We start from the raw sequence: 15,090 nt of genomic DNA, 5'->3' as shown, positions 1-15,090 counted from the left end.
AAGCTCTCAGTCGCCAGTTCAGAAGTGATTTGTTTTCAAAATCTTCCCATGAAATAAACAATGAAAATGATAAGGACACATCCTGAGAACTATATTCAGAGAAATAAGATTATGTAATCATACAAGACCAAAAAAAAAGCATAATCAAGAAAATATTCCCTAAGAGATAAAATGATTTGCTCAAGAGCAAGTTTTTTTACTCTACAATATTGTTTCCATGGTACTAGACTCCCTTCTTACCCCCAATCCAGTAATCTTTCCATGGGATCATCATGCTACCTTTAAAATAAGAATTTGATTAAATTCTTCATTCATATGGACAGTTATCCTCACTTTCTTTTCAGGATACAAAACATTAATAGTAATTTAGAAAATAAAAGAACCATACAATATTAACTTGCCTACAGTTCGTTCCTGGGGTTAATGTCTGACAAACTCTGCCTTGATGTTTTAATTAAATATAAGGCATGAATAGGACCCTACAGGGAAAAGATTTATGGTTGTTATTTTACTATTACACACTAAACATGAATGATTTTAATAGCCTATGAGTGAAGGTCATAAGCCATGTGAGCATAGTGATGGGAGGAGTGGGAGGAGAGAGCTATAATTCTTAAAAGCCATTGTTCTAGATTCTTACAAAAGAGTTTTAAATAAGTACCATGCATGGAGTTAAATGGAAGGCACAGTATTTCTATTTAATCATACTGTCACTACAAAGACATTTAATGCTAACTTCAACAGGGAAGGTATGCATTAAATTATTCCTGAAGCTCCCCAAAGATTAAGGCTTGTACATTCAGGATTAAATTACAATTAAGTAATAAGGAATGAGGAATCATTGCTTTTTATAAAACAATTCAATGATCCTGCCGCCTATTGTGGTAAGGGAAAAAACATTTATTTAATGTGGATTGATATAGTTTCTATTATAGAGGCAAGGAGGTTGTCCTTAGTATTTGATTTGTCAGAGGACTAAGGTTGTAAAAAATCCAGGTTCTAGTGAGTTGGTATTCCCTAAAGCTTGCCCTGAGAGGTATCTTTCTGATCTAACCATTTCATTTCTAACTCTTCCCCAGGAATGAGTCAATTTTTATTTGTGTTCCACGTGAAAAAAACACAAATACCAAAGTCATTGACATAGATAAATGAACATTAAATTGCAATTTTTAGAAATGGTAACTAATTTTTAAATCTGGACCTGCAATTTTGCTGGTATGAATGAATTCCAAGTGGGTAGATTGACAGCTACTTGGCAACTTATAGTCTTAAGAATTGCCTGAAGTACTAAGAAGTAAATGACTTGGCCAGGGTCACTCAGTAGGGGTCAGAAACAGAGCTTGCATTCAGATTTTCTTGACTTAGGTTAGATCTCTCTGTTCATTAGACCATGATACCTCTCATCATATACTTTTGTAAATTCCACATCAATGAAATTTAACTTACAAATTTGAGATTCCCAGGACATAAAGATTTGGAAAAGAGAAAGAGTCCCAGTAAAAAGTCATTTCAGTGGAGGTTTAAATACTTGAATAAACTTTTCAAGCTTCAGAAACAATTACATTTATAAGTTTATTAATGACTTTACATATTTATTAAAGCATGTTCTTTAGAGGGTCTCTAATTTGATTAGACAGGAAATAAGTATTTATTTAGCACCTATAATACTCTTGGTTATAGATTTTGTCTAGTCATTGTAGATCAAGTGACCAGAAGGCTGGAAGCATTTCCTGCGACCTGAGCCACAACGGATTTTGTTGCTAAAGTACTTTTAAAAGAAATTATTCCTCTCTTTGGACTGCCAGCAGGTGTTGATTCAGATAGAGGAAGTCATTTTACTGATTCTGTCCTAAACCAGATATATTCTTGCTTGGGAATAAATCCCAAATTCCATGTTCCATATGATCCTCAGAGCTCAGGCCATGTGGAAAGGATGAACAAAGAACTTAAGACAATGACTGGAAAATTATGCACAGAGACACTTTTAAAATGGCCTGAAATTCTTCCTCTAGCCCTATTTTATCTCAGAAGCAGGCCTGGAGGAGAGCTACACATCTCACCATTTGAGATGCTTTTTGGACATCCGCCTATACAGGCTAAACCTTTTTCCCTTGCATATACATCAGTATTAGGGGGGAGATACTACCATTGCTTCCTATATACAGGAATAACAGCACAAACTACATGAACTTCATGAATCCGGAGCTGCAGTACAAGCCAGACCACTAGCCTTTTCTCCTCATGACCTGAACCCAGGAGACAAAGTGTATATTAGGAATTTCAAACATACTGGAGCAACCCAGTCTTTGTGGGAAGGACCATTCCAAATATTATTAACTACTCAAACATCTATAAAGGTTGGAGAGAAAGATTCCTGGATTCATTGCTCACATGTGAAGAAAGCATCTTCTGTTGAGACTGATTGACTGTACCCTATCATATGCATTGGAGATAATAATCCATTGACAAGTGGATGATGGTTTTCAAGAACATATTGAATTTTTCCTTTTTTTCTGATTGATTTTCTTTCATTTTGATTATAATATTTGATGTTTTTATTTTTTCTCACTTCTTGTACTAAAGGTACATATAACTACTATTTTTTCTGCAGTAATACAAGTTTAATATATACTTATATATATTCTTGGTATAATATCAATGCATACCCAAAAGCTTTAAACTATGGGAACCTGCCATTTATTGAAAAATGTTATGGGACTGTGATTAATGTTTGTGTCTGATTCCAGGAAACGGGATAAAAAGGAGCACAGACTTAACCTGAATAGTGCCAGAAAGAGCACACATGAAATACTAATGTGGATTCAAGGTTGTGACGCTTGACATATGTTAAGTCATAGGACTTCCTTGTATCTACAGTCTTTGTGAAGTACTCATTTGAGTACAAAATTTGACTATCATGCTGGCTCCCTATATCCCTGAGAATGTCAAAATCAGAGGAGGGAATGACACTTCCCTATCAAAATAGAATTCTAGTTCTTTTTCTTCTTATAGTATGGCAACTTCCCATAGTCTTGTCTTCAAATGGGTAAGAGAAATTTTACTGCATTCTGTCCTACAGACTTGTGGGATAGAAAGTACTTTAAATTGGACCTATCCCAGGGCCTATTTTGAATTTTTTCCCTTATATTTTTGGTTTTGTTTTTCTCTTCTTTTGATAATTGACTCAAACACCCCCATAACTCAACAATGCATCCTGAGCTGAACTGGGTGTTTTTTAACACCTACTTCAGGGGGGATTGTATTTTAATTTAAAATCCAAGATTTCTGATTTTTTGTTTGAGATTGTATTTTTATAAAATTCCAAGATTTCGATTTTGTTCAAGAAAAGATCTTCAAGGAAGAAGCTTGCTAACTCCTAAATCCAGAGAATGAACTGTTGCAGAAAGATGCTGGAAAATCCACACTACATCAAGAAGATCAAGAATGAACTTTGGATATGGTTGATTGAACTGAAGTTTCATTGAACATTTATTGTAAATGTACACATTTAGCCATAGAAGGACCTGAATTAATTTTAACATTAGCCACAACTGATGATTTAAATTGATCACTTTCCTGTAATGAAAATGAAGTGGAAAAATGGAAACAAAAATTCAAAGCAAAACAGATCAATGGAGTATGGGTATCATCTGAAGGAAAACCCCTACTCCCTAGACATTTCTATCATCAAATTTGTCAATCTATTCATAAGAATGGTCATTTTGGAACCCAGGGCATTGTGGACTCTGTTAAGAGAGTATGGCTAGCCACTGGTATAACTACTATAGCCACTAAAGTGTGTTCAGCCTGCTCTATGTGTTGAGCATATGACCAACATGCATTCTGTGGAAAAGCCTTTGGTGGGCGTCCTCTGACTTACACACCTTTTGAATATCTACAGATAGATTTCATAACAATGGCTTTTCTGCCATGGACACTAATGTTTCACAACTGTGTAATGGTTCTCCTGAGGTTGGTAAATCTGGAAACAAGGTGGCAGGGTTAAGGGTTGTACAGCGTTTCAAGGTAATGTTTTCACTACTTAACAAGGTTATTTCATACCTTGTAATTCTCTGGGCGGGGTGTAGGGGGTGTTCAGGGAGGGGTAGTATCTCTGGTATGGAGGACTTGTCATGTCCTTCTAGGGCAGCTCTCCAGCCTCTGACCCCCACCTGACACTCAGCTCTCACTTGTGGCTCCTAGTAGCTACTAGCAGTGGCCACAGCCCGGGCAACAGCTTCGACAGGAGGCCAAACCTTGTGAGGGTAGCCATCGGGTCGTCGAACCCTGGTGAACCAGGGCCTTGCTCACCCAGCATGTGAAGACTGCTTCAGCTGAACAGACAGAAGAAACCAATAAGAAGGGTCAACGGCTGAGAAGGCGATGCAGCAAAGCACTGTGGAGTGCTTAGGGCGTGTTGGAGCACAAAAGACAACACAGCCATCCAATGCGGCTGAGGAAGTCTCCAGGTGTAACAACTTTTCGTGCCACTGGACCCAGGCTTCCAACGCCGAGAGAGTGGGACTGTCTCTGTGCATGGACTTTTCCACTTAAATCTCCTTCACGCACAAGTGTCTTTGTGCAAAACTCACAAAGACAATCGTCACTCTCGGTTACTGAGAGACTACTACTACTACTAGTACAACACTCGGTATTGTGCTACGTGCTTAAATATTATCTAATCTGATCTTCAAAACAAATCTGTGAGTTGGATGCTTTTATTATTCCCATTTAACATTGAGAAAACTAAAGGAGACAGAGGTTAAGTGACTTGCCAAAGGACACATGACTAAGTAAATGCATGAGGTTGGGTTTGAAGTCAGATCTAAATCAGTTCTTGTTATTTCTTTTTAGTGAATATCCATTTTTTAAAAAGAAATACAAGAGAGTGAGGTTGCTCAGTGGATAGGGAGCCAGGCCTGGAGACAGAAGGTCCTGGGTTTAATCTGGCCTTAGATACTTTCCAGCTGGGACTCTGGGCAAGTCACTTAAGCTTAATTGTCTAGCTCTTGCTGCTCTTCTGCTCAGGAACTGTTACTTAGTATTGATTCCAAGACAGAAGGTAAGGATTAAAAAAAATTAAGTACTACAAAGATAATGACATCACTAATTCAAATTGTTTCTCTAATTAATCTAAATTTTCCAGGCTTTTTTGACATTAATAAAGTCAGTCATTGTGTTATCTTTGCAAAGAAAAGAGACTAGTTAATGCAAGTTGTCGTTTGGAGTAAAAATAAGGAGAAAATCTTTAGGATTTTGAGGGTTCAGAAGTGGTTCAGAGAAAGCCTAGAAGATTTATCCTAAAATGCTTGCTCTTCCAAACCATCCTGCCTCCCACTTCTTAAAGAAAAGATGATAAGTAAACTTTAAAATTCACCTTGCCATTTACTCTCAATTCTAAAGAGACATTACTTGAGAGTTAGCATTGGAAAGAATTCAGAATCTGAAATATTCTCAATAAACAACCAAGTCAAGATACCTTTTTTTGCAGCCCTCCCATGTCTGAGGGAACACTTCTGCTTGTTTCTGAATGTATCCATCCCAGAGTGGTTGACAAATAAATCTCAAGCAGCAAGAAGAACGACCCAAAATTTCTTGATTTCATTATCTTGAGTCTGTGAAGAATAAGACAGCAGTCAAGTCATGCTACTTGAAAAAAGGGACACAGATTACCTACTGTGATCATATTGTAGCTTCAATTAGTAATAATAACAAAACCATAATTGCCAAGTTGAAAAGCATTCCTTAGGAACTTCCTATGTGTCAGGTACCATGCTATTCACCTGGGAATACATGCACACACACACATGAAAAACATGATTGCCTACCCTTCAGAATCTTATATTCCAAAAAACAGGACAACATGCAAATAATTACGTAGATGGAATGTAAACTCAGAAGGAAGGCACTAATAGTAAGGGTAGGAGTAGGCAGGTGGTGAGGAAAGACCTTTCCAGACCTTTTACAGACATTCCTGAAGTAGACCAGGTGGAAGAATAGGTCATTGTTGCTGGATCATTGAGTGTTCAGAGGGGAATAAAGTGTTTAAGACTGGAAAAGTCAGAGGGGGGTAAGATAAGATAAGATAAGGTAAGAAGGGGGCTTTAAAAAAAACAAAAAAAATGCATTTTATAACCATATAATGTCAAGAACCTGGGAATCCAGGACCTTAGAGACTTTAGGAAAGTTACTTCATCTCTCGGTCTCCCCTCAGTTTCATCAGCTATAAAGGAGGGATTATCATATCTGCCTTTACCTAAGTCACCAGATGACTCTGAAGAAAGAATAAGAAAATTGTGAGAATACTTTGGAAAGAGAAAGGCATAAAAATGTACAAAAAGAACCACATATGAAGTGACAAAATACTGAAGATAAATTTACATGTTAAAAGTACATAAAATCACTCAATTATGACTGAAAACAATCTAAGGATAATTTTCCAACCTACCATTTTCTGCAACTGATATTGAGAGACCTTAAAATCATGACCTTCCCAGAAAAATCTGTCCCCAAAATAACAATAAGAATAATTTAACCTCCCTTCCCTGAAGCTAATTATATAACATCCTCTTTTCTTAAGCAAGCATTACCATAACATAAAGCAGATTCAACACTCAGGTTCAGATGACTATGTCATACTGAAAGAGACAGGGAATGGGAGCATGAGAACAGAGGCTAAAAGGAAAAAATCTTCCCATTAGTAGAGTCCTGATAAACTATTAGCATCAAAACATTTCAAATTCAAAGTTTGAAACCATGTGTATGAGATAAAGCCAGCATCTTAATTAATCATGCCCTTGGATAACACATAAAAAAACCAGGATCTTATTAAAGGCTAAACTATTTCTTGTCTGTTCCTAGCTCCATGAAAGAAGGAATCATGTCTTTACTTCAACCGTAGCTACCTCAGTGCCCAGCAAAGAAAAAAAGGTATTTCTTAGGTATGTGTCAAACTTTTGTTCTGCTTCTTTGTTAATAAAGCTAAGAGGTTTTTCTATTTTTTTCATTTCAGTTTAAAGTGATCATTTCAAAATGCCTACCATATATGAGGCATATGTATGAGACTGCATAACAAAATGGCTAGAGAGTTGTTCTCAGACCCCAAAGATCTAGATTCAACTCCCAACTTTGACCTACTGATTGTATAACCCATGACGTTATTTAACCTCTCCAAGCTCTAGAGGCAACTCCCTTTGACTATAAAATAGAGAGAAGTTGCTGCATTGATAGAGAAGCTTGATCATCCTAGAATTCTCTAGATCAATTAAATTGTATATCCAAGCTTTATCTCCCTATCCATGTGTGACAGAATCCAGACTACTATTTAGTTGACCTGGCTCAGAGGAGAGATCCATTTACCAACTGTGGTTGGTCTTTATATCTAAGTTGATGCTATATACTGTTCCCATAAAACCTATATACTCCCTATAGCCTCCAAGTTTCTTCAAGCACCCTTTTCAGCCCAGAATAAAGTTACCTACCATTCCTGATTTAAAGGTCTGCCTTGTACCAGAAACTTCTGCAAAGCCCTACATGAAATTAAAACCATAATGCTAAAGTACTAGCCTCTGTGGACATAAGGACAAATAAGAAATCATTGGCTTTAAAGTCTGAGTTGTCCTGAAAGGGCAACGTATATATACTAATATAGTTAGATGTCATAATATATCTATATAACTAACAATATTTAGTATAGACACACTGCCATTGATCACCTCCTGCATACTTCCACACAACTTAGAACCCCTTCTAAAAGCAATTTGCTTTTTTAAACTACATTTAAACCATACACAGGCAAATAAACACAAGGTAATTTGTAGAGAAAAAGAACAGTAAAACTTATTGTTCAAGTGGGTCCTGATATTCACATCTAAGAAAGATCTTATTCTGAAAAGGAAAAACGAGGAAGTAAATCCAGGGTTAAAAACTGAGATTTGAACCAAGATCTTAACTCCGAATTTGATATTCTTCCAATTATGACATTTTGCCTCAGTATTTTAACTGATCAACAAGTCTAATACAAAGCCTAGAAAGGACATTAGACAGAGACAACACTTGTGTACCAGACAGGAAGTATGCTAATGAATGATTTTCTGACCTTAATCATCACTTATTCGTGCTGCAAATGTAGATGAAGAAATATCTACGATATTAAGTCAAATAGTTTCACAGTTAGCAGGAGACATCCATTCATCTTTTAAGTACCTCTAACCTTCAGAGAGAAAAACACACTCACATTTCTGCTACAGTCTACCATTGATCATATTTCATATACTCTCTTACTACTTAGAACATCTGATAAAAGTAATTTGGATTTTAAAGATACTGTTAAGCCCTACTATATATTACATATTATAAATAAATTTGGTGATAGGCAGAATTATTTTCTGTCATTGAATACTTATAGTTCCTTCTTCTTATAGACAATTATAAAGTTCTCAAACCATAAAACCATAAAAAAATTGTCACTTGATATTTGAGGATGATCATCTCCCAGAGTGCTCTATAGCAATTTTTCAAATAGTACTTCATTTTTAAATTTAATATTGAGCTAAGGAGGGGCTTTCAACTGAGGTCAAAGAGTAACTAAAAAATTAGTTTAAAAATGGTCCTTCTGTCTACCCTGAGTCCCTTCTTTGTGGATAAGAATTAGGTATACCAACAACTCTACCAACAAATATCCAAACATAACAAAATATGTATTGAGTACCTATTGGATATTGTTCTTGGTGCTGGCAACACATAGTCCAAAAAGAAATTATCCTTTCCTTCAAGGAGTTTATATTAAAAAGTCAAAGATATTACTATTCTCTACTTCTGATTTTTCAAAGCAATTAGGTATCAAATGTGGCCTTAGACACTATGTATGACTCTAGGGGCAAACAAGTCACTTAACCCAGTTTGTCTCACTATCTATAGAATGAGCTGGAGAAAGAAATAGTAGACCAATCCAAAATCTTTGCCAAGAAAACACCAAATGGGGTCAGGAAGAGTAAGACCTAATTGAAAGATTTGCTCCTGACATGTAAATAGGCCACCAACTACCACATCTTGACTCAAGGTAACTAGATTTGCATAGGCTTTAGAGTTGTAAGAGACCTCTAGATTCTATCCCCCTATTTTGCTTATGACCCAGGAAAGAAGAGGAATGATTAAGGCCAGAGAAGCAAGACCAGGAATAAAACCTATGTTATCTGGCTCAAAATACAATGCTTTTTTATGATATCACAACACTAGTAATGATTTTAAGAGTTCCATTTGAAACTTCATTTACTTGCTCCTGAGAATAAAGTTATATTCTTAGAACTCTGTTTATCAGTTTGACACCATCATATGCCCTCAAATCAGCTAAGATTGCTTAAGGTTAGTCCAAATAGACTCCATTCACTCTATTTATTTGCTCTATTTCTCAGTCATCTCAGAAATGTGAAAATTGGATGCTCACTCACCATCTTGATGAGCTGCCTGGCAACTTTTATTTTTATTTAGGAAGAAAGAGAAAGAGGAATATTTGGGTTATAAAAATCCCTAACATTGACCCCCTAGCTCCCTCCTGCAGTCTTCACAGGAAGTTTCTAATGATTATACCAGCCCAAAGAAATTAAGCATGGCAAGAGTTTCAAGCTAACCTTGCAGCAAACCATAATGAAGTTAAATTGCATTTCCTAGTAATTATCTACTCAATCTTTGATTAATACTTCCAACATTTGATAAATGAGGTGCCTAAATGATTCTATGCATAATATTTAAGTCTATGACATTCCAATTACATTGAAGTTACACCATGGAGAGGGGGGTCCACCCCATCTACACATCTTGAGAATAACTTTCAGTTTGTCTCCCTTTTCCAACTGCTTTTGGTTTAAATTAAAATACAATTAAAATACAAAAAACAATTGAAATAAGTTACCATATTTCTGAATCTCATCTTCACATTGAAAAACCAGGTAGCTCAGAGGAGCGAGTTAAGAGGACTTTATTTTAAGCCTTTCATTTAATATTTAATAGGTATTTATGACTTTGGGCATTTGGACAAACAAGAGGCTCCTCCCAAGTTCTATATCATTGGCCTTCTGAATCTAGAGATTTTGATTCCTTGCCTGCCTCAACAAGAATAATTTGTTTACTTTATTCCTTATGATCTTTGTAAGAGATTTTTGTAAAAAGACCAAAATGAAGTTCTTCCTTCTTTAGATGAAAATCAGAAAGCAATGACAAGTGATTACAATATTTTTTTCAATCCAAATACACTCTCTCTGATCAGATCCATAGAAAAAATGTAAAAGCTTCTCCCAATCCAAGATGAATTGTAGAAATGATATCCAGAAATATTCTATTCCTCTGAGGCAAAGTTGGTTATATAAATTAAAGTAAAAAGGATTTAGGATAGTGGCATAAATTTTCAATAGCCCCAAAACAACCCACCGCTAAGTGTCTTACATAAGCAGTTTAAAGATATTTTGCCTAGTCAGCATTTTCTTGCCTTCCTTTTTGGGTAACCCCATTTTCCTATAAGAACAAATGTGAATCCTCAAGCACATAGGGTGAATGCTCTATGGAGGAGTTATGGAAAACATGAAATACCCCTACCCCCTCACCCACAAACAATTTGTCAAGATTAATAATTGAGGAAAGGTTCATTCAACACCAGTAAAAGGGTATCCAGAAACCATAGATACATCAAGTAGACAGATCAGTCTTAAGTTTTATTATTTTTAAGAAGAAATGGAAAGGAAAGCAAGAAGAGATTGTCTAGTAGAGACAACCTGGAATCAGATGACTTGTGGCTACCACAAACTGGGTAAGTCATTTCTACACTTTCATTTTCTTCCATCTATAATGAGATGGCAATCCCTTTTTTGCTCACCTTATAAGGGAATTATGAGGATCAAAAGAAGTTTTAGAGATAGCCCCTCCCCCATCTGCATAAAAAGAAAAGTCTAACCAGTTCATTACACTAGCTCACTCAAAGTCATCTTAAAAGCTCAATGAGATAGAATGGGGGGTGGGGGTGTCAAACACAAGATGGCTGGGATTGTTATCAATGTCATCTCTCAAGAAAGTTTATAGAATTTAGAACTGGAAAGAAATTTAAAATAATTAAACAAAGAACTTAAAGATCACAAAACTAAGTCAATAAGTCATTTTGAAGAAAAATAAATTTATGCCTGCTGAGAGTAGATGACTTCCCCAATGTCCCACCCCCTAGTAATTCACAGATTTTCTAAATTATATCATGTTGTCTTTCCATCATATCATGTCACCTATAAAAAACCACAACTCTTCAATCTTGAGAATGTCCCTTGTACCCTCTGTGTCCAAGTTCATCGTCCTATTACTTTACATTTATACATTACATTAAGGTTTGCAAGATACTTTATTCAGATTATTTCATTTCATCTTCATAACAATCCTATGTCAAAAGTATTATAAAATTATTATCTCCCATTTCAGGTCATGAGAAACTGAGGCTCAGAGAAATTAACTGACCTGCTGGATCACATAGCTATTAAGGCTTAGAGGAAATATTTATACTTGAATTTCTTATTGACTTTAGATCCAGCACTCTTTCATCATTCTTGCTTTCTATTCAGTGATATCTAAGATCGCTTTTAGCTTTTAAAAAATTCTAGAATTCTAAGACCAAAGATGTAAGAGACCCCTTTTCATGAAGGAGACTTAACTATAGAGTGTTTATACAAAATTTAGTCGTGTACGAGAAGCAAAAAAAAAAAAAAAGAACTTTGGTCATTTTTGAAGTTTTCTTAAAGCAACAGGCTTCGTGCTTTAGTAACACAAGGGGGTTGGGGAGGAGGGGAGAAGGGAAAAAAATACACGCACGCGCGCGCGCGCCCACAGACACACACACACACACACACACACACACACACACACACACACACACACACACACAGCAGAAGCGACATCTAGAGGATCAAAAAGCAGGCAAGTTAGCTTCAGATACATCTCAGCACCAGGTATCTGGACAGCTCATTTCAAGAGCTAGCTTTCACTCACCCAGCATAGGTATTTGCTGCTCAATTCTTCTGCCTTTCTTTCCCTAAAGTACCTAGAACTAATTAACAGTTTGTTTGGGGGGTCAGTGTGTAATCCTAGTACTTGCTGAGAGCGAGTCCATTTCTGGCTGGTTGTGTCTAGGGAGAGAGGTCTTAGGCTGGTGTGGTTCATAACTCTCACATTTAGGCTGAACTCTAATGTGGACTGCTCAGAAAGGGTTTGGGAACATTTCTGGACGTTTCTTAGGATACGTGGTTTGGTGAACATAATCTCTATTCTCTAAGGTCAAACTTCCTGCGCTTAAGTCTGAGTAGCAAAGCTACTCACCCTACACCACCCACCGCGTTGGCCCAAGCAGGGTGTCTAGCTCAAGTAGGTGAAGAAAGACTGCAAGAGCTATGAAGCCAGAGTTGAACCTTGGGTTTTTGCTGAACCTTGGGGTTCAGCAAGGTGGTCTTAAAGAGGAAACTCCGTTGGATGGTTACCCGATTAGAGTCAGAGCCTGCCCTGCTTGAGCTCACGCTGACTTTTTTACAGTTTTGCTTACCTCTGAGCCAGCAACAGAAACCAAAGAGAAGTTATAAGAGAAAGGGACCACCATAACCAAGAGCCCTGGCCAAAGAGTAAAAGAGTAACCCTAAAGCACCTCCAAGGCCAAGAAGATAAAGGAGCTGCTACTAGCGCCAAATCCTATCTCCTGAAGCTAGTGCTCCCCACTCTGTCGGGATCAGCCTCCTGCCCCGGACAGGAGCTAAGATCTCTATTCCTGCAGCCGCCGCTGGGCTCAGCTGGTGCTGCAGGGCACTGCTCCCGCCGCTCTGCGACAGGCAGGCGCGGGGCTCCTCTGACTTCAGACCCCTGCGCTCAAGCACTCCGGCGCCGCTCCAAGTCTCCCTTTAGTGTAAGCCCAGCTCCACTGCCAGGTTGACATGTCAGACCTGCTTTCCCCCTCTCTAGCAGCCCCTGCGCACACCTAGCAGGGCAAAGGTGCTCACAGGAAAAAAGGCTCTCAGGCTGTGGGTGGCCTCCACTTGGCTCCGGTTGTAGGTTTTGCTCCCTGAGCACCAAACTCGGGGAGGTCATCCTCTGAACAGAGGACCAAAGCGTTAACTGAACCCATCGCACTTTCAAATCCCAACCCTAAATTCGTGCCCCGGCTCTGAGCCCTGCTATCCTGGGCCAGGTTGCGCCGCAGCGCGCACAGCGGCCCCTCTTACCTGAAATGTCCAGGGCTGGAGGAGCCGCGGGACGAATGTGCAGCAGGGAGAGAGGAGGAGGGACCGAGAAGAAGGAGGAGTAGAGGGGGAAGCAGAGAACCACCTCCAGCACGCGTCGGGTTTGTTGTGGTTCGCCTCTCCTGGGGAGGGAGCCGCGACCCGTTGCCCACAATAGCTGAAAGAGAGAAGCCAGCTGGTGCTCACTTTGGCTACTCGACTGACAGAAAGCGGACCGGAGAGAAAAACGCTGCTGCCGCTGCTAGAAGGCTGCCCTATTTCTGCTGGCGGGCCCAGAGCTGCGTGACGTCACCGTGTACAGGCCCCGCCCAATGGCTGACACCTGTACGCGGTGCTGGTACTCGGGGGCTGTCCTGCGGTTGGGAGAGCAAGCGAGGATACCGATCCCCCTGTCTCAAACCCTGTCTTTTTAGAAAAGAAAAGGAATTGCAGAAGCGGCCCTTTAGAGACGCATCTCTAGATGAGAGAGCTTAGAAAGAGTGCCTGGGCCAGGGGTCCCTCCAGGAGCGGAGCTGCCCACTGCCCACTGGTCTCCGGCGTTTGCGCCTCTGGCTGCACTCTGGTTCTGTTCAACTTGGGTCTGGGCTTTGGACTGGCACAATATCATTGAGAATTAGTTACCGGAATATAGTTTCCCCGTGCTATACTGTCCTGGGTGGAGTACCGCCCTAAATCAGAAATCCGCAACAGAACCTTAAACCTCATAAAATTTCCGATTCACTTGACTTCCTACTCACTTCCCTGACACACACAACACATGAGGAAACTGAGTCCAAGAGAAAGCAGGGGATTGCCTCAAGTTCGTAGGGTGAATAAAATAGCTCGGCCAAAACCAAAATCTAGTTCTCCAACAGCAATACCATGTTTATTAAGCACCTCTTTTGTGCAAATCACTGAAGCACTCAAATGCTTCAACTTGGCCTAGTGGTGCCCCTAAATTCACTATTCCTTAGCGTGGCCTAGAGGTGACCCTGAGTTGCCTATGCCTTACAATGACCTAGAAGTGACCCTGGATCCCCAAATGCCTCACCATGATCCTCCAGAGGTGACCTGGGTTCTCGAAGTTTATGAATCAACAGAAAGGCTTGGAGTACAGAACTCAGGAGTTTCTTATCTGAAGGGAAGCCACCACGTGATGAATGTGATTAGTTTTTCACCTATATTAACTCAGGAAAAGAGTAAATGGATTGTAGCTGGCATCCCAAGAAGAAGCAAGGCATGGATGAAACCCTTAGTAGTATTGAAATAACTGTGCAAAATCTTCTGCTGGGGAAATATGGGAAATATGGGGAAATATGACCAAAATAGGGACAATATTTGTGCACTGTTCTAGGAAGCTCAGGAACATTTGTAAATATCTATAGGTTAAGCAGAAAGCTCTGATTCCCAATCTCCATCCCCTATTCCTAGTTCTACTGGGCAATTAATGGATGAAAGATGCTTTGAAGTAGTTTTTAGTCTAGTTTACCTAACAAACTCCCTAAGGGCCAGGATCCCCCTCTGCTCCTTTTCCCTTCCCTTCCCTTTTTTAAGTATCCCTTCCCGTCCCTATTGATTTACAGTAGTGGAATCAGGATTTGAATCCCAGTCTTGTGACTGGAAATCCAATATGTATTCTGCTACTCCATATTGTTATATTTGATAAGCAGTTGCTGAATTTGATTAGATTTAATTTTTAATTGACAGGGATTCTAATAGCTATAATTTCAAATCTAGTGTTCTTTACACTACTGTGAGCCTTCATGGTTCCAAAGAAGAATATTAGTTGAGACTGATGGTTTCTGTCCTTTCTATTTGAAGAGAATTAAATTGATGTTGCTATTTTGTATGTGGTACA

The 15,090-nt window shown here is 38.8% G+C and overlaps 1 protein-coding gene across 1 annotated transcript in view; it reads right to left on the bottom strand.

Moving 5' to 3' along the window:
* The window catches only part of FSTL4 (follistatin like 4), an 857,042-nt gene extending 843,505 nt beyond the window's left edge, over positions 1-13,537 (bottom strand). The window contains exons 1-2 of the mRNA XM_007473404.3: positions 13,236-13,537; positions 5,480-5,615 (exon numbers count right to left, since the gene is read on the bottom strand). Coding sequence (XP_007473466.2) covers positions 5,480-5,605 — 126 coding nt within the window. The 5' untranslated portion in view covers positions 5,606-5,615; positions 13,236-13,537. The remainder of the gene's footprint in view (positions 1-5,479; positions 5,616-13,235) is intronic.
* Between the last annotated feature and the right edge of the window lie 1,553 nt (positions 13,538-15,090).

This window comes from Monodelphis domestica, chromosome 1 (genome assembly GCF_027887165.1).
Source record: "Monodelphis domestica isolate mMonDom1 chromosome 1, mMonDom1.pri, whole genome shotgun sequence".
In the NCBI taxonomy this organism is placed as follows: Eukaryota; Metazoa; Chordata; class Mammalia; order Didelphimorphia; family Didelphidae; genus Monodelphis; species Monodelphis domestica.
This window is presented reverse-complemented; position numbering and strand designations above follow the sequence as displayed.